Raw genomic sequence first — 21,210 nt, 5'->3', positions numbered from 1 at the left:
GCCTCTCTGCTCCATGGCGCATTTGGGGCTGTTCTCTGCCAAGGGGTCTCCTCGCATCTCAGTGCCTTTCCGACCTCCCTAGAGAAGCTCCCTGCCCCTGAGATTGTGGCGGGGGCGAGGGGGCGGGCGCGTGGGAGCCCCCCAACCCGCCGGGCCGAGATGAAGAAGAGGGTGGGAAGGACTACCCACGAAGGGGGTGCGGAGCGGAGGAGAATCCCAGCGCCCAGACAGTGAAAAGGAGGAGGTCCCCGCTGTCCTCTGAGCAGGGCTGCCAAAGGATGGGAGGGGTCCTCCCCAGCTGCGCTCTGCGAAAGTGGGGAGCAGTGTGGGAGCGCCCCCCCCACCCCCGCAGCCCACTCCGAGGCCGGGGATCCGGGGCGGTCGGAGTGCCCCTCCCCGCTGCACTTTGGAGCTGCCGGAGAGGAGTTAGGAGCCCCCGCAGTCTTCCGAGCGAGGTGGGGAGGGCAGCGAGTGGGAACCCCCAGGCGGTGCTCCAGGACCGCGCAGAGGACGGTGGGAGCCCCCTCCCCACCCCAGGCTGGGCGAGTGGCCAGGAGGTGGACGGCGCTGTGGCGGAGTGTGGGCGGGCCACACAGGGGGACGTCCTCGGCTGGGGCGCGGCCCACGCCCCCCGGCGCCGCACTCCGCGCGGTCCGCCCGCCCCCGCCTCCATCAGCGCGCGCGGCCGGGCCGTCGAGGGGCGGCGGCGGGTGGAGGCCCGGCTGCGCCGCGCGGGGTGGGGGCAGAGGCGGCCCGAGCGCCCCCTGTCGCACCCGCCCCCTCCCGCGCGGTGGCGGCAGCGGCGCCGCCGGGAGCTGCCCCCGAGGCCACCGCCCGGCCCCCGCCCGCGCGTCAGCGCGCCCAGCCCGGGGCGCGGAGCTCCGCCCGCGCCGGAGGCCCCAGCGCGCAGCTCGGAGTGCGGGCAGCCGGGCCGGCCGAGGCGGCGCGGGGGTGGGACGCCGGTGGTGGCGGCGGGCGAGCGGGCGGCGCAGCCCCGGCCGGGCGCGCTCGGCGGGCGCCCCGCGAGCCGCCCCGATGTGGCAGGAGGCGATGCGGCGCCGCCGCTACCTGCGGGACCGCGCCGAGGCGGCGGCGGCGGCGGCGGCGGGCGGCGGCGGCGGCGACGGGCTGCAGAGGTCCCGGGACTGGCTGTACGAGTCCTACTACTGCATGAGCCAGCAGCACCCGCTCATCGTCTTCCTGCTGCTCATCGTCATGGGCGCCTGCGTCGCCCTGCTCGCCGTCTTCTTCGCGCTCCGGCTGGTGAGTGGCCTCCCCGCGGGACCTGCGCCGCGCGCTCCGGGGCCCCGAGAGGAGAGGGAGAGGGACCTCCCCGCCAGCCGCGTCCCGCCCGCCCGGGGCCGGCCCGCGGCCCGCGGCTCTCGCCCCTCCGGCCCGCCGGCGGCCGGCCTGGCTCGGGCGAGGACTGCGGGCAGGAGAAAAGTTTCCGTGGAAGGTTCTGCCCAAAATAAAGTTGCCCGGCGTGCACCAGGTGGACCGGCAGGGCGTGCGTTTTCCAGCTCTGCGCACCCGCGGGCAAAGTCTCCGCGCTTTTCCCCCGGCGCCGCTGCCGGCCACATCCGCTCAAGTCGGTCTCCATCCGAATCAGCATCGCGCGGCTCCGCGAGGCCGCTCGCTGCACGGCCCCTGAGCTGGCATTTTAGTTTGGGTCGGACGGTTCTTTAACTCGGTAAAAAAACCTGCCTTGGGAAAGTGGTTAAGGGCGAGGAAACGGAAGGCTGGTATGTTATTGTACATCTCTGCCTTTAAATCTGTATTCATTTAGCCCCATGGACAGAGAGAACGGGGGTGTTGACTTGTGAGTCTGCATCCTCTGAGTGTCTAAGTAAGAAGCATCGGTGGACCGTGGCTGTTGATGGTGGTCGCTGTTCTGTACAGGTTATCAAACTGGATTTCCTCACTGGGAGCATAATGCAACTCCACGGCTGATGTCAGTTTGGCCAATTTATATTTTTCCAGCAGAAATCCTTGGCTCACTCCCTTGAGCAGAGAGGGGAAATCTGTAGATGGCAGTAAACTTCCTGTTACTGATCTTTCTGTTGGTGTGGTTCAAACTTTTGCACCGCCTATGATATGTATGTGCAGATTGGGTGCCAGCCATTGATTATCCAGTGAGATATTTTTGGTCGCTGGTTTGATCTGGGGTTGTCTGCACCCAATGGCTTTTTTTTTTTTTTTTTTTTTTTTAGCTTAGCTTATAAACATGCACTCAGCAAAAGCGTGGGTGTTTGCTTTTATTTCACCACGTGTGCAAAATAGCTGTCCTTGGTATTTGGCAGTTTATTCCTGATATCCTGAGCCAGATGGTGTGCAAATATTATGCATGGGAAAACTTGTTATCATCATGGGTTCTTTAAAAAATGAAGTTTTCCTTTCCCGCACACTAGTCAAGAGGTGCTGCCTTCTGATGGAATTCAGTGAGATAAGAATAAACATTAGAAAGCAGAAGATCAAGATGCCGCCAATCACATCTGGTCCGTGTCCTATACAAAACCGAGAGCAGATTGAGTCTGTATTCCGGGTGTCAGTTCCGGGCAGCCCTCACAGCCTTATGACCAGCCCAGAATGCTCCGTGGAATGGCATCTTTGTCTCTTGTCACCACTTTTGGGGCCAAAGAGGACTTGAAGAAAGACTTAGGCTCAGTCTTATTGGCAAGTAGGGTTTCTGGAAGCATTCCTTTCCGTTTCTCTTCATTCGTGCAGGGAAGAAGACAGGTTCCTTTTCCTCGGGAAGTCTGTTCTGCCAGGACAGTGTGCTTGTGATTCTGTTGAATCTGTAATTCAAACCTGTTTGGGCTGCTTCTCTTCCAAATGGAAAAGGAGGAACAGGTGATAGCCTATTTATAGCGCCATTAATATATTTAAAGACAAGTGTGAAGTTCATGCCTCCCCTACACACAGCGCTTGCTTTGTTTGCTATGACACTGATCTCCAACTTCTTAAACCTGGATCTATGCAGATGTTCTTGAATGGGGCATCAGAGATTCATTGCAGTCAGCTGAACGCTCCCTTCCCTAATTTGTCTTTGATCTCTGTGTTTCTCTACACAGTTCCTCTATGTTCCATTTCACGTGGTGCAAATGTGGAGTGGTATTGCTTTAAAAAGTTGATTTTCCTTGCGAAATCAATCATTTCCAGACTTTCCTGGCACTCGGCTCAATCATTTTAGGCACACAGCGGGCACTTCCCGTGGTGTGGCAGTAGCCCAGGGAAGGTCTAAGAGGCCGTGGAGTGGATCTTATGCCTTGCCGTACCTGGTTCACGATCTGACTGCTCTGTAAATCCTTCTAGGTGATGAGCTGGGCAGAAGTGTTCCAGAATCAGGAAGAGTGACTCAGTCTGGTGGAAAGGCGGGGACTGGGGCTGCTTGGCCTTGGCATTAGGAAATGCATAGGGTGGGGTGGGGGGGTACTGTCCTCTTGCAACTTGACCTTCGACGGTCTGGGACAATTCTGAGCTCTGGACAGCTCATTTCTATTTTGCTTTTAGGAATATCATAGCCAGCAGTTCTACTTTCCCGAAAATGTTCTCCATCCGGGGCATCAAAGATGGTTAGGTTAGGAGCGTCGGAACGTGGGATGGAGTTATAACCTAAAGCCACGTGCCTGTGCAGTGAGGGGGCTCCTTGCTCCGACTGACCAGAGCTTGGCTTCCCAGAGAGCTGCCCCTGGGAGGGTGGAAATAGCCTCCTGGGGCTGGCCCAGGTTTCCACTTTCCAGCGCTTTGCTAGACTCGCCAGGCTCTGAAGTAATTCAGGAGCCCAGTCGATCTATTTTTGCTGCCTGAAATCTTGGACCGATTCCCTCTTTCCCATGACTCTGCTTGCCTTTGATTTCCATTAGACTCCCATCAGCACTGGTAGTAGAAAAAGTCTGGCAACTTTCTTAGCGCACATCCGTAATCTTCCAGAACGTCTGGATCACACACTGATCGGAATATCATCCAAGTACAGAGGGATTTTTTTTTTTCTATATGTAATTGCGTTTGTGTTAAGTGACTTGAAATATCTATTAAAGAGACAAGAGTAAGCTGTGTCTTGATTTCATATTTCCCTAATTGACACGATTCACAAAAGGCTGTCATTTAGTTTCAATCTATGGTCAGTCCATGCTTCTGCATTGTTGATCATGAAGTTAAAGTAATCTGCAAAGTCTTCTTTATGCTGTAAAGTAAATTCTGAATTGAAACTTAATCATCTTGCTTACCTGTTTTCTACATAAAAAAGCTATCAAGCAGGTTTGATCGCACATTTGTCAAGAAATATCGACATGAAACCAAGTAAATAGAACTCATGATAGCATGTCTTGCATTTTAATATCCTGTTTAATAATATAAAAATATTTTTCTGTTGCCTATGATGGAAGTTTCTGATGATATTATTTGGCAGGATGGACAAAATTAACTTGACCCCTGGCATCAGAAAACCTGGAGCTAATGAGACCAGACTGAGTTTTAAGTCTCACTGTGTCACGTCATTTTCCAAGACTTGTTCTTAGCACTAAATGCACAAAAACCTCTTCTCAGACTTAAATCTTCTCTCATTTTTTATGTCCCAGATCAGCCAGCTTTTCTCCACATTTGCCTGTCATTGTTCGGAAAGGTTGACATCAATTTTTTAGTTTGTCAGGTACCAGCTGGCTCCAGCCAGGTTTGTTTTGGCTCAGATTTATGATCAGGAATGGTCCATATTTCAGCTGGAACGGGAAAATTTCATTCCCATAAATTTTAAATAGTCAGATATTGCAATAAAAATGTTTTTGGTCTTTTTTTAGTCTGGTACCAACATCCATATGAATATCTACTTTTACTAAGTATGCTGTATATATGATTTTGATAGTTTATGACCTACCTTCTCGCTTTTCCTGTGATTTAGCATGCTAAATCTTGACAACAGCGACCGCAAGTACTGCACTACCAATCAGTTTCCCAGCCTCACTTTTTTTTTTTTTTTTAAGGGGCCGATATATCAGCATCTTTCTCACATACTTTCCTCCAGAATCGTATTTTTTCCAAAAACAAGCAAATAAGCAAACCCGGTCATTGTAGAGGGAGACTGGCTTTGTTAGTCCAGATGTCAGTACCTCGAGTGGGTGGAAGGATCAGTGGGGAGCAGGCCTTCACCCCTTTCTTGGGGCTGGCAGGCTGGAAAGGGCAGAAGTATGCCTAACATCTCCTCAAAGGAGCAGGAAATTCTCTGCATACCTCTCTAGTCTCATAATTCTGGGGGTGGCAGGGAATCCTCTATGCTCTTAGGAAGAGAAGGAGCGAAAAGTTTGGTCTTTCGGTGAGTTTCTATACATGCAGGAGACACTTCCTTGGCAGGTGTTTGTAATTTGCAACCCGTAATTCAATAAGTCGTTTTAATTATAATTTAACTGTGGTATAAAAAAAAGACAATGCAAAACTAATTTTCTGCAGGAAAGGTGGTTGCGATTTCAAGGCCTTGCAAGAAAGGATTTGGAAGCCTCCTTTGGATATTAAAGTGCATAATTAAATACACACACCCTGCCTCGCGTTCTGCATTAAAAGAGGCAGAATGTACTGGTTAAAGGCATCTAGGCGTGTTGGCACTGTGACTGTGGCCCTTTCCGCCTCTGTGATCTTGGGCAAATTGTTCACGCTCTCTATGCTGCAGGTCTCTTGTCTGTGAAGTGGCGTGGTCCCTGCCTTCTAAAGCGCTGGTCCAAACCACTGCACGTGGAAGCGCTTCAGATAATGCCTGGCACAGGGGATGACCTCAGGAGCTGTTGTCATAACGGGGCCAGAGTCTTTGCATTTTCGGGGTTGCTGTGAAAGCACAGTCACGTAGCCTGTGAGCTGGAAGGGCGCTCCCGCTTCAGAGGAGGAAACTTGAACCCACAGAGGGCAGCGCCTCTCTCAAGGCCACTCCGTCGCAGTACTGGGCGGCTGACTCTGCTGGGGTGAACGTGACTGGCGATCACCGCGGATCTTGAATTCCCCTGGCGTGGCAGCAGTTTTCTTGAAATATCGTATGATACAAAAATCCACAAGCTACATTCTATGTAATGGAGTCACATGTCCATTTTTTTTTTTTTTTTTTTTTCAGGGCTGCATCCGGGCATGTGGAGGTTCCCAGGCTAGGGATCGAATGAGACCTACAGCTGCCAGCCTGCACCACAGCCACAGCAACGGAGGATCTGAGGCGCATCTGTGACCTACACCACAGCTCACGGCAATGCCGGATCCTTAACCCACTGAGGGAGGCAGGGATCGAACCTGCAACCTCATGGTTTCTAGTTAGATTCATTTCCACTGGCGCCACGACGGGAACTCCCCCCCCCCTTTTTTTTTTCTTTTCATACTAAAAGAATCTGGGCAGGGATGTTTCCCCACGGTTAATTCATTGGGTAAACTTCAGTTATTTCTTTTATGCTGAATAATCCAGGGTCTTCCCCGTTAAGCAGCCGATCCATTTGGAACTTTGCTTTTGTTGCCTAAGTCCCTGGCATAAATCCTGTGGCCTCTCAAACGCAGTCCTAGCGAGCTCTGCATGAAACGTACTGATACTTATTTTTTAAATCAGGCACTCGATCTAAAAGGTAATTGTGCTGTTAGAGCTGGTTTCTGACTTTGGTAGGGGTGTTTTATGGTTATATTAAGCACTCTGATCTGTTTGGTCAGGAATTGCTCGTGATGGGTGAGTCTGAGCTCCGTGTTTGTGCATGATCCATGGTACCCTAGCTCTTTCTATAACTCAGTATTGCCATCAGCACCCCTGCCCCCACCACTGGGCTTCCCTCATTCTTCCTTCCTGGTACTGACAGAGTGCCTCCTGGACCCGGCACTGGGGTGGGCGTCCCTCTGGGTGGCACCAGCTCTGAAGTCGCTCATCTGAGACACACTGCTGTCGGGTGTGTGGCGTCTTCACCGCAGGAGCTAAGAGCATCTACATCTGGTCCTGTCCAGCCTCGCTGTAACGTCCTCCAACCCTCCCGTCCCTGCGAACCCTCCTCCAGCCTGGGCTGCTTTTCCAAGTTCAGACTCTTTGTTTCTTGAGCTCAAACCGTCCAGCCCGGCTGGATATTCCCATCCATACCGGTTGCCGCTCATTCACCGCAGGACATAATTGAATCGCTCCATGACTGTCATCGGACGGATTTTGTGAGTTCATCTCGTTTCCTCGACTAATCGTTGGTTCTTTCAGGGAGGAAGCCTGGCCCTTCCCAGGTTGAACACAGCGCTAACCAGATGGCAGGTGCCTCATTAACATGTGCAATGTAGGCTCCAGACGCTTCTTCCTTAGCGGCTGTCATTCCCACCAGGTAGCCGCCTGCCTAAGGGCACAAAACTCTGTCACTTGACCTGGATCCAGTCTCAGTGTTGTCGCCTCGTGTGTGTTCCTGACAAGTTGCTTTACCTGCAGTGGCCTCAGTTACTGTGGACTAAAATGAGTAACACAGCCAGGCTCAGGAAGATCTTTTGGGAAACAAATGAAGGTTGCTTTCATCATTTTATTTGCCCCACGTGAGGTCGCCTTGCCCGGGTCTCCTGTTGGTGTATATCAGGCTGACAACGAAATGAGTACTAGGATTTTCAAATCTGGGTGTGAAAGAACAGGAATGCATCTCTGTTTATGTCATAAACTGTGAATGTAGTTTTGAGTTATTTTTTTTTTAAAAAGAGGGAGAAGCATAGTTTAATTAAAGTCACGTGCTGATGTGCCAACCATTCTCTAGCAGCAAAATTCTGCCAAATCAGAGCTCATGTTGACTTTCCTGTTTTTTAATTTTGGTAGTAATGTACAAAATTACCAAGCGTGATAAGATCATACATAGCAGGCAATTCCTCGGTATCAGACTGGGAAGTTGACACAGATCTGGCAGCTCTTGTGTGCAGCCACCAGGTGCGTTTGGGAGAAGAGAAAAGGATTGTTGCGTCAGCTCCTATGTTTGATCCATTTAACCAAATTAAGATTTCAGTAATGTTGCTTCTGTGCCCTCTTTGTATATGAATACAATACACGTTGCAAGGAAGGGAGCCAGCAGAGGTTTGGAGGAAGACTTCACTTTTCTTTTTGGCTGTGCCCAGGGCATGTGGAAGTTTCCGGGCCCGGGGTCCAACCTGTGCCACAGCAGTAACCCGAGCCATGGCAGTGGGAATGCTGGATCCTTAACCCACTGCCCCACAAGGGAACTCTGCGGAAGACTTATTCAGTTCGAGTGTTGCTGGCAACATTACGTATCATTATTTTTGCTCTCTTTTCAGTTGGGCTTGGCTTGCATCCCCAGGTGCCAGCTTCAGGTGAGAGAGGAATGGACAGAGTAATAAGAGCCTCCACCTGAAAAACCTCATGGGCAACTTTGCCAGCTAGTTTTCTGACTCTGCCCAGGGCTCTAGAAACAACAGCATCAAGACAGGGAGAAGGGGATTACAAACCCGGGTCACCGCCGTTAGGGGTACATACGGCCAGTTGCATCTCACAGTCGAACCAAGTCACTTTGAAAAACCTGGTGCTTGAGGGAGTTCCCATTGTGGCTCACCAGGTTCTGAACCTGACTGTATCCATGAGGATGTGGGTTCAGTCCCTGGCCTCACTGGGTTGGGGATCCGGCATTGCCGTGAGCTGTGGTGTAGGTTGCAGCTGCGGCTGGGATTTGATCCCTGGCCTGAGAACTTCTGTGTGTTATGGGTGTGTCAAGGGAAAAAAAATTACACTAAACTTGATGGTTGAAATGGGAAATTTCAGTTGCTAGTACAATTAAAATCCATTGAATGAATAATTGATTGCATTTGAAACACACAAACATCAAGTACAATAGCTTCTTTTTAGAATGTTGAAATTCCCAAGAAGAATTTCTCAAGATGATGTCTGAGGAAATTACATGAATCAGTCTAGTCTAGCGTTACCACCCCATGGAAGGTTCCTGGTAAAGAAGATGACCAGCCAGACTATGGCGCTGGAGCTCTGACTGCAGGGCTTTGGGGGTCGAACTGCTGCCCGTTCCCACCAGTGTGCATTATCATCCTTCAGACGTAGTGATGTTGGGACATTACAGCCAAGATGAGCTGGAGGTCGCAGGTGCGGCTTTCATTCCAACGTGCTTACTCCCAAGGCTGAATTATCACATGTGTTTTAAATGTGCAGCATTATTTTTTAAGCTATATATTATAAAGAAAAGGGAGTTTTAGACTGGTGCATTACTCGAACCAACAAGAGCTATTTGATGTTAAAAATTCAGAGGATAAGGGGATCAGGTGACGATAAATGAAAGACGTAATGAGGAACTGTTAACATAATTCCGAAAAATGATGGCTCCTTTCCCATCATTGACTTGTCATTCATTCAAACATATAACATCCACGTAATTCAGAATTGGATGTGAGGTCCACAGAATGGGATTTATCATTTGATTAATTTGATTGATCTTTGATTCTTGAGCTCAGTCCTCCTTGATATCTATTTGGTTTGCTTATTTCTTGATACTGAAGTTACACACCTACAAACCCAGTCCGTGCAATGCACTTCGGTCTGTATGTGGCACCTCACACATTCCCCCGCCTGCCTTCAGAGTTTAATTCATTTGCACTTTTTGTTTGTCACACTCTCCCTTTTCTACTTTTCTTTTTTTCTTTTTTGGGCCTCACCTGCAGGATATGGAAGTTCCCAGGCTGGGGATCAAATAGGAGCTGCAGCTGCAGGCCTACATCACAGCCACAGCAATGCCAGATCTGGGCCTCATCTGTGATTTATGCCAGAGCAGCGCCAGATCCTTAACCCACCGAGTGAAGCCAGGGATCGAACCTGCATCCTTATGGATACTAGTCTGGTTCTTAACCTGCTGAGCCACAGTGGAAACGCCTTCCTTTTCTTTTTGTTCACTTTATTCATTTTATCATACATACCCTATATATATATCGTGTGATGTATGTGTGGTATAAGGCAGTGATCAAGATTCATTTACATATTTTTTTTTGTTGTGGCAAATCAGTTTTTATTGATCGTTTTAGTTCCTTCTTTCCCCATATCTCTTATATATCCAGTTCCATATATGAGTGGTTTGTTATGGGCTATTTAGTCTGTTCCAGCGGTTAACTTTTGTTCTTTTTTTAACACACACACACACTCACACCCAAGCATAAAATATAATTACTGAAGCTTTATAATAATTATATTGGGAAAGGCAAGTAATATTCAACTCTTTAAAAAGTTTCTTGGTTGCTCTTGACCTTTTGTTTGTCAGTGTAAACTTTACAATCAATTAACTTCCATATGAAAAATAACCCAAATTATCTTAACTTCCATATGAAAAATAACCCAAATAGAGTTTTGTTAGTGTTATAGCAAACCTGTTGATTTACTGCTGAGAATTGGTATTTTATGATACTGAATTTTTCCTATCCATGAACATGGGCCATCTCTCCATTAGCTTATGTGCATCAGTAATGTTTTATAATTTTCTGTAGGCTGTTCTTATTCCTCAATACAAAAGTATATTTTGTTTTTTACTGCTTATGTAAATGGTGTTTGTAAAGTTACGATTTCTACTATTTTGTTGCTGATATGAAATAATATTGAATTTTGGATATTATTTTATATCATACAACATACTCTCATATCGTCTTCATTACTAGTAATTGAAATGCAGATTCTTTCAGGTTCTCTACATAGACAATCATATCATCTTTGAATATTGAGAGTTTTGTTTCCTTCTGTCCAATACTAAGGCCTTTCATTTCTTTTTCTTATATTATCATGCTCACTAGGAACTCTAATATAATTTGACAGAACTGGTAAGCATGAGTACCCTTGCCATTTTCCTAATTTTAAATAGAATTCTTCCATAGTTTATCCCTTTAAGATGATGTTGGTTATAGGCCTTGGTAGATAGCCTTTGAGATTTCCTTTTGTTCTAATTTACAAAAAAGTTTAAATGTGATTGGGTGTTGAGTTTTATCAACCTGAGATACTCATAGGTTTTTGTGTGTGTGCGTGTGTCAGTTTAATGAACAGTGATTATTATTGTTTTTATATCCCTGAGATAAACACTGTTTTTATATCTCTTATAAAATGTTGGATGTGGAGTTCCTATTGTGGCTCAGTGGGTTAAGAACCTGACTCATATCAATGAGAATGTGGGTTTGATCCCTGGACTTGCTTAGTGGGTTAAGTATCCGGCTTTGCTGCAAGCTGCGGCGTAGGTCGCAGATGCAGCTCGGATCTGACATTGCTGTGGCTGTGGTGCAGGCCAGTAACTTCAGCTCTGATTCAACCCCTAGCCTGGGAACTTCCATATGCTGCAGGTGCAGCCCTAAAAAGAAAAATAAATAAATAAATAAAATGTTGGATGTGAAATGCTAACATTTTGTTTTAGATTTTTATAAATATTATTTGCTAAAATAAGTTTGGAATATTTCTTTATCAAACTGTCATTTGTCTTTTTTATAAGTTTTGCTGGCCTTATAAAATAAGTCAGGGAGTATGCCTTCATTTTTAGTTTTCTAAAAATTTTCACTGTGTTAGAAAGAGTTGATAGAATTTGCCTAAAAACACATGGGCTTGTTGCTTTCTTTGTAGAGAGATTTTAAAATTTCTGCTTCAGTATTATCTATAGCAATAGGATCATAGTATTTCTAATGTTTTTCTTAAGTGAGTTTCAATAAGATTTTTCTAGGAATTTTGTGTTTCAACCCATTTCTCAAGTTAATGGCATATATTTGATAACACTTTTCATTTTTTTTACTTTACATATACTATAACTTGAGCTTTATTTATAATATTATTTTATATGCTTTCTATTTTTCCTTAATCTCATTAGGTGTCTGTTTTGTCTCACAAGAACCATCTATTGTCTTTTTTGGTTCTTTCTATTGAATTTTAGTTTTCTATTTTTTAAAAAAATCTGTTCTTATTTCTATTACCTCTCCTGTTAATCAGAACATATTAGACTATGCTATGGAAAAAAAAATCTCCAAAATCTCAGTGTATGAACATAAGAAATGTTTACATTTTGTTCAAGCTGCACAGTCAATGTGTCAGCAGGGTAACTTTCATGCCAGTCACTCTAAGATCTAGAGTGAAGGGAACTGCATTTTACCACATCCTTCCTTCTTTAAGGGCTATACTAGGGAACAAGTGTGCTTCACTCTGAGCAGCTGCCATCTTCCACGTGCAAGTGACCCATTGCTCTCATTCATTTTTCATTGACCCAAGTAAATATTCTGGTTTTCTATGCTGTGTAAAACAGCCCTGCACAAAACTTAGTGATTGAAAACATCACCATCATTTATTTTCCTCCTGGATCAGCAGTTTGGGCAGGCTTGGAAGTGGCAGCTCATCCTTGCTCCACGTGTCAGCTGTGATGATGTGGAGGGGGAGAGCTGGGGTCCTTGCAGGCTTGATCACTTACATGTCTGCTGTCCTTGCTTGCCAGTAGCTGAGACGCAGTTGGGACTGTTGGCTGAAACACCTTCACATGGCCTCTCCACATGGTTCCTTGACTTCTTTACAGTCTAGTACCTGGATTCCAAGAAAGTTCATCCTCTAAGGACCATGTGGAAGGGCATGGCATTCTCAGAATCCTAGCTCTGAAGTCAGCTGACACCAGTTCCACTGTGGTTACAAAGATCTGCCCAGGTTCAGTGGAGGAGGAGGTAGAGCCTCATTGGATGAGGGGAGTCCCCCTTGCATATGGGATTGGATGTGTAATGACCCCCCCCCCGGTGGAAAATACAGTTTACCACAGTACCTTCTATAGCATGTCCAACTTCCATAGGCAAATGGAGGATACATCAGTCAGCTTGTTCTGTGTAACAAACTGCCCCCGTGTTTAACAGTTTGGAATGACTGTACTTTTACTTAGCTCCCAGTTCTGTGGGTTCTGGCTAATTCAGTTGATCTCTTCTGGTCTATTGCATGTTTATGTGGTCAGCTTGCAGCTGGCATATCAGTTGGTATCTGGATCATAAAAGGTGTTCTCATTTACATGTGCGACCAGTTTGCAGGGTGTCTACGAGGGCTGTTGGAGTGGGCGACAGACTCACTGGGCTCATTATGTAGACCAGCTGAGTTACTATGCATGTAGGGTTCTAAAAATAAGCATGCAAGAGGGCAGACCCCAGTACCCCAAATATTTGCATGCCTTTGTGTCAAGCAGCTGCCATCAAATTGGCCAAAGAGAGTGACCTTGCCAAGGCTAGAGTCAGTGTAGCAGAGAATGACACAAGGGGTTGGATACAGGGAAGGGAATTGGTGCAGCCATGTTTGCTCACAAAACCGTAGCAGAGACATGAACTAGAATGTCTAACCAGAAAGTGTTTGAGCCTGTATGACTATCACTCTAAAGCAAGTAGATAAAATATTTGAAAAACAGGCTAACTGCACGTCATCATCATACAATAGTCACAAAAACCAAAAAAGAAGAGAACACAAATATAAAAGAAAAAGGAAATCATTAAAAAGAATTTACCACCCTAATTACCACCACAGTCCACCTACCTGGTCACCACATGTTTAGTTCCTCCTTCCTTAAGAAATTAGCTCTATCCCCTTCTCAAGAGAGAGCACCCAAAAGCCCCATCCGCTGATCTGTGAGTGAAGGACACTAGCTTGCTCAAAGGGAATGCTGAGAAGTCATCTCATGTGAAGCCTGAAGGTGGCTTCTCTTGATCTGGAGACCCTTGGACCAAAAGGACTTGCTGCCAACCACCTGCTCAGCCACCCGATACACAAAGGATAGCCGCAGAAACTCTCCCGTTATCCTAAGGGGAGAATGACACACATTAGTCTCTGGTTTGTAGCGATTATAATTTCCTCTGGCTCTGGGGCTGGAGAGGGGTTCCTCAATACACCCATTCTCCTGTCCTGGAAAGAGTCCCCTTGTGTATTATTGTCTGTGACATCTGAACCCTTCATTTGGGAGCTGCTTCCTTGTTTTGCCATCCTTTTGGCCGCCTATGGATTGAGTGTTGGGGACTATTTCCTTCTCGGGAATGAGCAGTTTTCTCAACCTCTTTCCTGACATAGATGGAGAACCTCCCATCTCCTTTAAGTCTAGAACAGCCGCAGTTCAGGTTGCCATGTCCTTGGCAAATGCAAATCTCTCAAAACCTCTTTGACTTCTTCTGTTTTTAATTTCGGTCCCCTCCAGGTGTCAGCAGTCATGGCCGTTGGTCTTTCCAGTGATTTGTCTTTCATTTACTATATTCCTCTGCCTTCTCACTCCACCTGTGTCGCAGTCTCTCTCCCCTCACCCTCTGTCTCAGTCTGTGTGTGCTTTGAGCCTGTTTGAGAAACACGCTTTCTGGTTCTTGTTTCCCTGCTCTGTTTTGTTCTGTTGGGAGAATTTATTGGCATCTTACTCTTAGCTGGGCTTTACTCTCACACACCTTAATCCATTCCATCGTCAGTAGTAGTTTGGATTTTTTTTTCCCACCCATGATTGAGTTTTAATCACTCTAGGACCCAAGTTCTATCATTTCTGGTTGAGACTGAGAAGTATTTTCCTTCTCCAGTCTGACAAATCTATAGGATTTTGCTTCCCCTTCATCCTGCCATCTAACCAATCAGTTATCTTCTGAGCCTGTATTTTTCTTGTGGTACCCACGCTTGTAAATTGTGTTTGATGGCTTCTTCTAGAGAAGGGGGTCCACAGATTGGCCTGGGACCAATTTAACTCTACTCCAATTACACTTTGTTTGAAAAAGTAGGCAATTTGACCCATTGCCTACTTTTTCAAAAAAGTTTAGTAGAAATATAGCCCGACCGCTCATTTGCATATGACCTATGGCTGTTTAAGTTACAGCAGCAGAGTTAAATCATGTGACAGAGTCCATGCAGCCAATGCAGCCTAAGATTTTAATGATCTAGCTGTTACGTAAGAAGTTCACCCAGCCCTGTCTCGACTTATAATTCTAATAGGACATCTTTTGCCTTCTGAGACGGGAAGATATTTTGACCAAGTGTGGGACCGTTTCGTAACTTGGGTTGCTCTGTTCCTTTTGTATTATTACTATTTTTTCTTTTTGTGGTTGCACCTGTGACAGAGGGAAACTCCCAGATAGGGGTCCAGTTGGAGCCACAGCTGCTGGCCTGTGCCACAGCCACAGCAGTGCCAGATCCCGCCGCATCTGTGACCTGTGCCACAGCTTGCAGCAACACCGGCTCCTTAACCCACTGAGTGAGGCCAGAGATGGAACCCACATCCTCATGGATACCATGTCAGGTTCTTAACCCAGTGAGCCACCGCAGGAACTCCGGTTGCTTCTTTTGAATCTCTGATAATAGTTTCTTGCTGCTCTTGCCACCTGGCAGCTATCAAGCCATGCACAGGCTTTGTTGAGGCAGCACTCTATTTCAGGTACCAGTTTGTGTGTCAGCAAGGATGGTATGGTTGTAATGGGTTAATAAACAAACCTCGAATGTGGCTTCCGCACCAGAGGTTTATTTCTTACATATGCATCCTGGCCAGCGGGGACCAGGATGGAACTCATCTCAGTTCCTTGGAGAGCTGGGCTATAGGATTCCTCCCGTGACACATGCTTCTATAATCCTCTTGAGAAAGAAAACATCGCCTGTCATATCAGTAAACAAAGAATGTCACAGTCATCAGCGATGGCAGCAGCTACCTCCGAGGGTGAGCTAAGAATGACCTGACACCTAGCAGCCCTCAGATCGCAGCCAGCCCCTCTGGTGAGCCCCCAGCTTGGGAAAGTAGAGGCTGCTGGCCCAGACAGCCCAGGCGCATCAAAGGAATGATTTCCAGGAGCCCAGACCCTTGTAGCTTCTGATACGTAGAAAAGTGCTAAGTTCCTTAACTTGAGCTATCTGATTTTTTTCTTTTTTTTATTAACAGGAATCTTTTGTTCCCTTTGTGGCAAGCCCCCTGTATATCCTAGCTTCCCCTGCCCTCCTGAAGTTTCCTGTCGCCTACCTGACTGAGGCTTATGTCCTCAGTTTTGTCCACTGAGTTAAAACATAACACTCAGCGTGTCAGTTGTGCGTGTATTTTTTTAGTAGACACCTTTTACCATGGAAAGAAAGCGCCATGCAGCCTCTGATCAGGAAACACTTTACTTAGGTCCACATTGTATTGGGCGAAGCATGGCCCCTGGTAACTTTAAAAGTCAGAAGGGGCATCCGGAAGGAACCCAGAAGAAGGAAATAAGGAATATTTTGGAAAGTCCCTAGCCACCCCAACTTTCTTCCTACTTTCTTTGGGTTTCTTTTGTTCTTTTCCAAATTTATGAAGTGTTTGTTTGTTTGTTTGTTTTTGTTTTGCTTTTTAAGGCTGCCTTCTCGGCATGTGGAAATTCAGAGGCCAGGGGTCGAATTGGAGCTGCAGCTGCCAGCCTACACCACAGCCACAGCTACGAGGGATCCTTAACCCACTGAACGAGGCCAAGGATCGAACCCGTGTCCTCATGGATACTAGTCAGATTCTTAACCCACTGAGCCACAGTGGGAACTCCTGAAGTGGGGTCTTTTAATTCATTAGCCTCCTTTTCTTTTAGTATAGAGCTTGGCACCAGCAGGGGGCATTGCGATGAGCAGTCACTGGCCAGCCCAGGGAAGCCGGCTCAGGAAGTTCCTGGGCAGCTGTCACCCTCATGTGGCATCGCAGGAAAGTGTCCAGTGGGGAGCCGGTTCCGGCTGCTCTGGTCACTGTGCTGCATGTGGACCAGCAGAGGGCAAGGCAGGCTGGGCCCTCCAGGCTCTGCCATGTGTATCTCCCCTTCCCCTGTCCTGGCACATGCCCTTCCTGGTGCCAAGTGGTTTCCACCTCCCAGATCTTGGGCGATTACCTCCCTGGGCTGGCTGTCCCCGGGGAGCACTCGGGAGGGGATTCTGGCAAACCCTTGCTCCACTGTCCCCTCTGGATTCTGCCACAGATTCCGCTTCTGTTCAGCTCTACCCAGGAGCCATAGGGGGAAGGGGGTCGAAGACCTGCAACTCACAGCAGGACCCCATGGACAACAGGGCAGTTCAGCTCAGCTTCCAACAGGACCCCTTTCCCTCTGGGCACGGCTACTGCACAACACAACTGATGGCAAGACTTGCAGATTTTTTTCAGAATTATTTTGCATTTTACATTGAGCTTGATGATCCGTTTTAAGTTGATTTTTGTGAAAGGCATCAAGTGTGGGTCTCAGGTCATATTTTGCATGTGGATGTCTGTTTAGTTGTTCCATCCTTTCTCCACGGAATCACCTTGGCTCCTTTGTCAGGGTGTCAGTTGCCTGCCTCAGTGTGGGTCTTTCTAGTCCTTTGATCTGTCTGTCTTTTCTGCAGTATCACCCGTCTTGGCTACTGTGGCTTTGAACCAAGTCAGGTAGTGTTGGTTCTCCCGCTTTCTTCTTCTTCAGCATTGCATTGGCCATTCTGGATCTTTTTGCCTCTCCGTTTAAACTTTAGCATCAGTGTAAATATCTGTAAAAAGAACTTGCTGTGATTTCGATTGGGATTGCATGGAATTTATAGACTAATTTAGAAAGAACTGACACCTTGGCAATGGTAAGCCGTCCTATTTATGTACGTGAAATATTTATTGAGATCCTCTTTGATTTATTTCAGAGCTTTATAGAATATTTTCTTTCAAATTTGTGTTTATTCCTTTCATGCTTTATGGTAAAGGGCAGTATGACTATATATGTGGAAAAGGATGAAAAACTTTATTTTCTATGATGTATCACACACGTATCTTAGATGAATGAATGAAAATATGTATCTACATGTATCCGTCTATAGTCACATGTGTATCGTAGCTACAGGCTGATTTCTTTTTGCCCAATGACAACTGTTCAGAATGGTTTGCGGGGATAAAATGCGGAACTCTTTAGAAAGTAAAATAAGCAGTGTTTCAATAAGGATGAGTCGGACTAGCCATGGTGGAAACCTGAGGTTTGAAGGAAAGAGGGAGCCACGGTCCCACGATCGTTGTCATTTTTGGTGCCCCGGTGATGGGTGATGTCCCCAACCCCACCAGCCGTGCTGGGTCCGCGTTGCGTTGCTGTTGTCAACAGACGGGCTGAGGGAGGCCCCGAGCTTTTCCCGTAAGTGGGGGACTTCAAAGCACCTCACGAACACATTCTTTTTATAGAAAGCAAGTATTTTACCTTAGACTGCCCTTTACCCTCTGAGGGAGAAACAGCCCTCTTTCACAAAAAATGGAAAATGCACGTGGAAAAGAATGAAAATGCAGATAATCTGTCCCTCCACGGAAAAGCCTCCAAGAAACAAAGCAGTGGCCACATAATCAATAAAACCAATAGGTGTTTAGGAGGCAATTAGAAGCCATGCCAGATTACCTGAAAAACGCACTGAACAGGAGGAAGGGGTGGGAAAAGCACGAGGAGCCCATTATCATGAGAGTAGATGGTGCCGTCCCCAAGATCGCCCCTTTAAAGGCATTTTAGGGCATTTCATTTGCCTTGGATGGTAATTTTTTTTTTTTTTTTTTTTTTTTTTAAAGACACGTCTTAAAGGCATTTTAGTACATTTCAGTACTGACATTTGAGTACCTTTCATTTAGTTTGCATATTACGGTACTTTTTTTTCCATCAAGGGAGGAGGGATTGGGATACATAAACATATTTAATTTAGAGTGACGGTGTTTGCCCGGTTTTTGTTCGCTGTGTTTTCAGCTACCCGGTTTGTTTTATATTCGGAATTTTGGAAACTCTGCTGGCTCCTACAGAAGCATCCGTGGGGTGATCTTCAGTGAGTTCATTCGTCCTCCAGTCCACTGGGGCCAGAATAAGGGAGGGAGGAGGCCCTGTAATTCAGGGTCTGAGGGCATCCCGCTGCTGCGTTTCCTTAGCCTGAAGAAAAACGCATGATGCAGACACGGGGCGCTGGGCAAGAATGTGGTGTCTAGAGCTTTGCGTTCTTAATGAATGCTCTACTGAGTTTTCCTTGACACCCTTACAAAAGGTCCTTTTTAGTGGGACGTCCGTATTAAGACTTGTGAGTTAGAGCTCCAAGGGCAAACGCAGCATACACCGATGGCTGATCTTTCTGGAAGAGCCCTGATTCTCCAGTGGGCGAGGGTCTCGCAGCTGTCGAGGTCCTGAGTCTCATGATCGGTGGCTGATCATCTCAGCCTTTGACCATCGGGGAATGCGGCCCTCCCACCGAGGCTGTCGGGGATGGACTAGGGAATGTCACATGTCTGGTGAGGGGGGCATCCCCCCCACCCCACCCCCGGCCCCGGGATCCTATTAGGACTGAGGGGCCTTTGTCTGCCCCTTCCTGCCTGAAAGTACAGTCACAGAGTTTACACTGTGTTGGCGTGGAGACGTAGGAATCTTTGAGCCTTGGGGTTTTGTTGTTGATTTGGAAAGAAACGAAAACATTTGTGTGGCCCTAGACATATAATGGGACCCAGGCACTGTGTCCACTGTGTCAAGTGGCGGTCACCCTGCAGCCCAGACTTGCCACTTCTCAGCGATCAAGACCCCAATAGTTAAAAAAAGTGACATAGAGGCTTCCATATTTCAAACCCAAACCCACATTACGTCTATTTTTTCTTTCTTTCTTTTCTTTTCTTTTTTTTTTTTTTTTTTTTTCCTGTCTTCTTAGGGCTTGCAACCAAGGCATATGGAGGTTCCCAGGCTCGGGGTCGAATCGGAGCTGCAGCTGTCAGCCTACACCACAGCGACAGCAACTTGGGATTCAAGCCAAGTTTGCAACCTGCACCACAGCTCACGGCAACGTCGGGTCCTTAACCCACTGAGTGAGGCCAGGGATCGAACCTCCATCCTCATGGATACTAGTCAGATTCATTTCCTCTGAGCCACGACAGGAACTCCTAGTCTTATTATAAAATATTAGTACCCAGGACTTCCTGCTGTGGTGCAGCGGGTTAAGGATTTGGCATTGCTGCAGCTGTGGTGTAGGTTGCTCCTGTGGCTCCGGCTCGGGTTGGATCCCTGGCTTGGGAACTTCCATATGCCTAGGATTTGGCCAAAAAGAGAAAAAAAAAAATTAGTACCCAGCGCGATAAGACATTGGGTCTTTGCCTTGTCTACAGACAGGTAGATCTTTTAAAAGAGAAGCCCAGGGAAGGCTCCTACAGGTGGTGTCCTAGTCCCCCAACTCTCTGAAAGGGTTCACGGTCTCAGACTTGCTGTTCCTTTAGCTGCTGGTTTGCACTTGACAGTCATGCCTATTTTCACACCATGTTCAGTCTTTCTGGAGAAATTAGAGCCTAGAAAGTCAGTGACTGTTTCTCCCCTACCGGGTTAATGAAATAAGTGAAAAGTCACACCAGGAAAACAGCTGTCCTGCTTATTTACTGGTTTGCTTTCTGGCCGCAGCTCAGGTACATTCGTCTGGGGAGGTTTAAAGTGCAGTCCCTTTTCACGGCTCCGAGTGCGCAGTGGTCACCGTCTCCAGTGGGATGTCTTCAGCAGACAAGGTCGTGCCCCTGCCCTTGACCCGTGGAGCCGAGTGTGGGGGAGCAGGGCACCTGCTGGATATCTGACACCCCTTTGCAATGACCGGAACACATGTCTGAGTGTAAGAGTACAATTTAGGCACTTCATCGTGGACCAAAATAGCCATGGAGGGGGTTTATGAGGGCATCTCATTGGATGTTCTTGTCTTCTGGCTGTTCTGGAAACAGATTCTTTTGGCTCCTCAAGGACTGGCCGCACTTGGTCCAGCTGGTTGTCTCTGCACAAACAGAAAGCAGAGCTATGGAGGGGAGAGGGTGCCCGCACTGCCACCCGCCCCCCCCAGATCCCCAGGCTGGACGCTGGCTCTCTCCCCTCCAGCAGCATCACCGCCTCCTCTCTCTTCTGCTGCCCAGCTGGGCAGACACGTACCCCCCCCCCAATAGGGTTGTTGTAAGTGTTCAAAAGCTTAAGATGCTTAAGTGCTGAGCACAGAAATCTGTACGTGGGTATTTGCTCTGGTTATCGTTGCTGCTGCCTTTTCTGCAGGTATCACTGGATACAAAAAAATGCAAGCGGGAAAGGCAAATGAAGGCATGGGGACGGGGGAGCCTGGGTCCCTCCTCGTTCTCCTCCATGTCAGCCTGGACTCTGTGCCACGGTTTGGCTGATCTGCTTTGCTTTCCACCCTCCCTGTGGTTAGACCTGCTCCTGGCACAGAGCGAGCCCTGTACCAACCAGAGAAGGTGGGGGCGCCCCCAGGCTCTGGTATTTGAAAGAGCTGCCCCAGAAGTCCCAGATTTTCCTGTAACTTTCAATATTCTAAGACCTCGATGG

The 21,210-nt window shown here is 47.5% G+C and overlaps 1 protein-coding gene across 1 annotated transcript in view; it reads left to right on the top strand.

Annotated features, from left to right (window-relative positions):
• The window catches only part of ADCY2 (adenylate cyclase 2), a 424,271-nt gene continuing 404,071 nt past the window's right edge, over nucleotides 1,011-21,210 (top strand). Inside the window, 1 exon segment of the mRNA XM_021077007.1 lies at nucleotides 1,011-1,263. Within this exon segment, the coding sequence (XP_020932666.1) occupies nucleotides 1,036-1,263 (228 nt within the window). The 5' untranslated portion in view covers nucleotides 1,011-1,035.

The sequence above is a fragment of the Sus scrofa genome, chromosome 16 (genome assembly GCF_000003025.6).
Source record: "Sus scrofa isolate TJ Tabasco breed Duroc chromosome 16, Sscrofa11.1, whole genome shotgun sequence".
In the NCBI taxonomy this organism is placed as follows: domain Eukaryota; kingdom Metazoa; phylum Chordata; class Mammalia; order Artiodactyla; family Suidae; genus Sus; species Sus scrofa.
The sequence above is the reverse complement of the archived record's forward strand: the minus strand, read 5'-3'. Positions and strand labels throughout refer to the sequence as shown.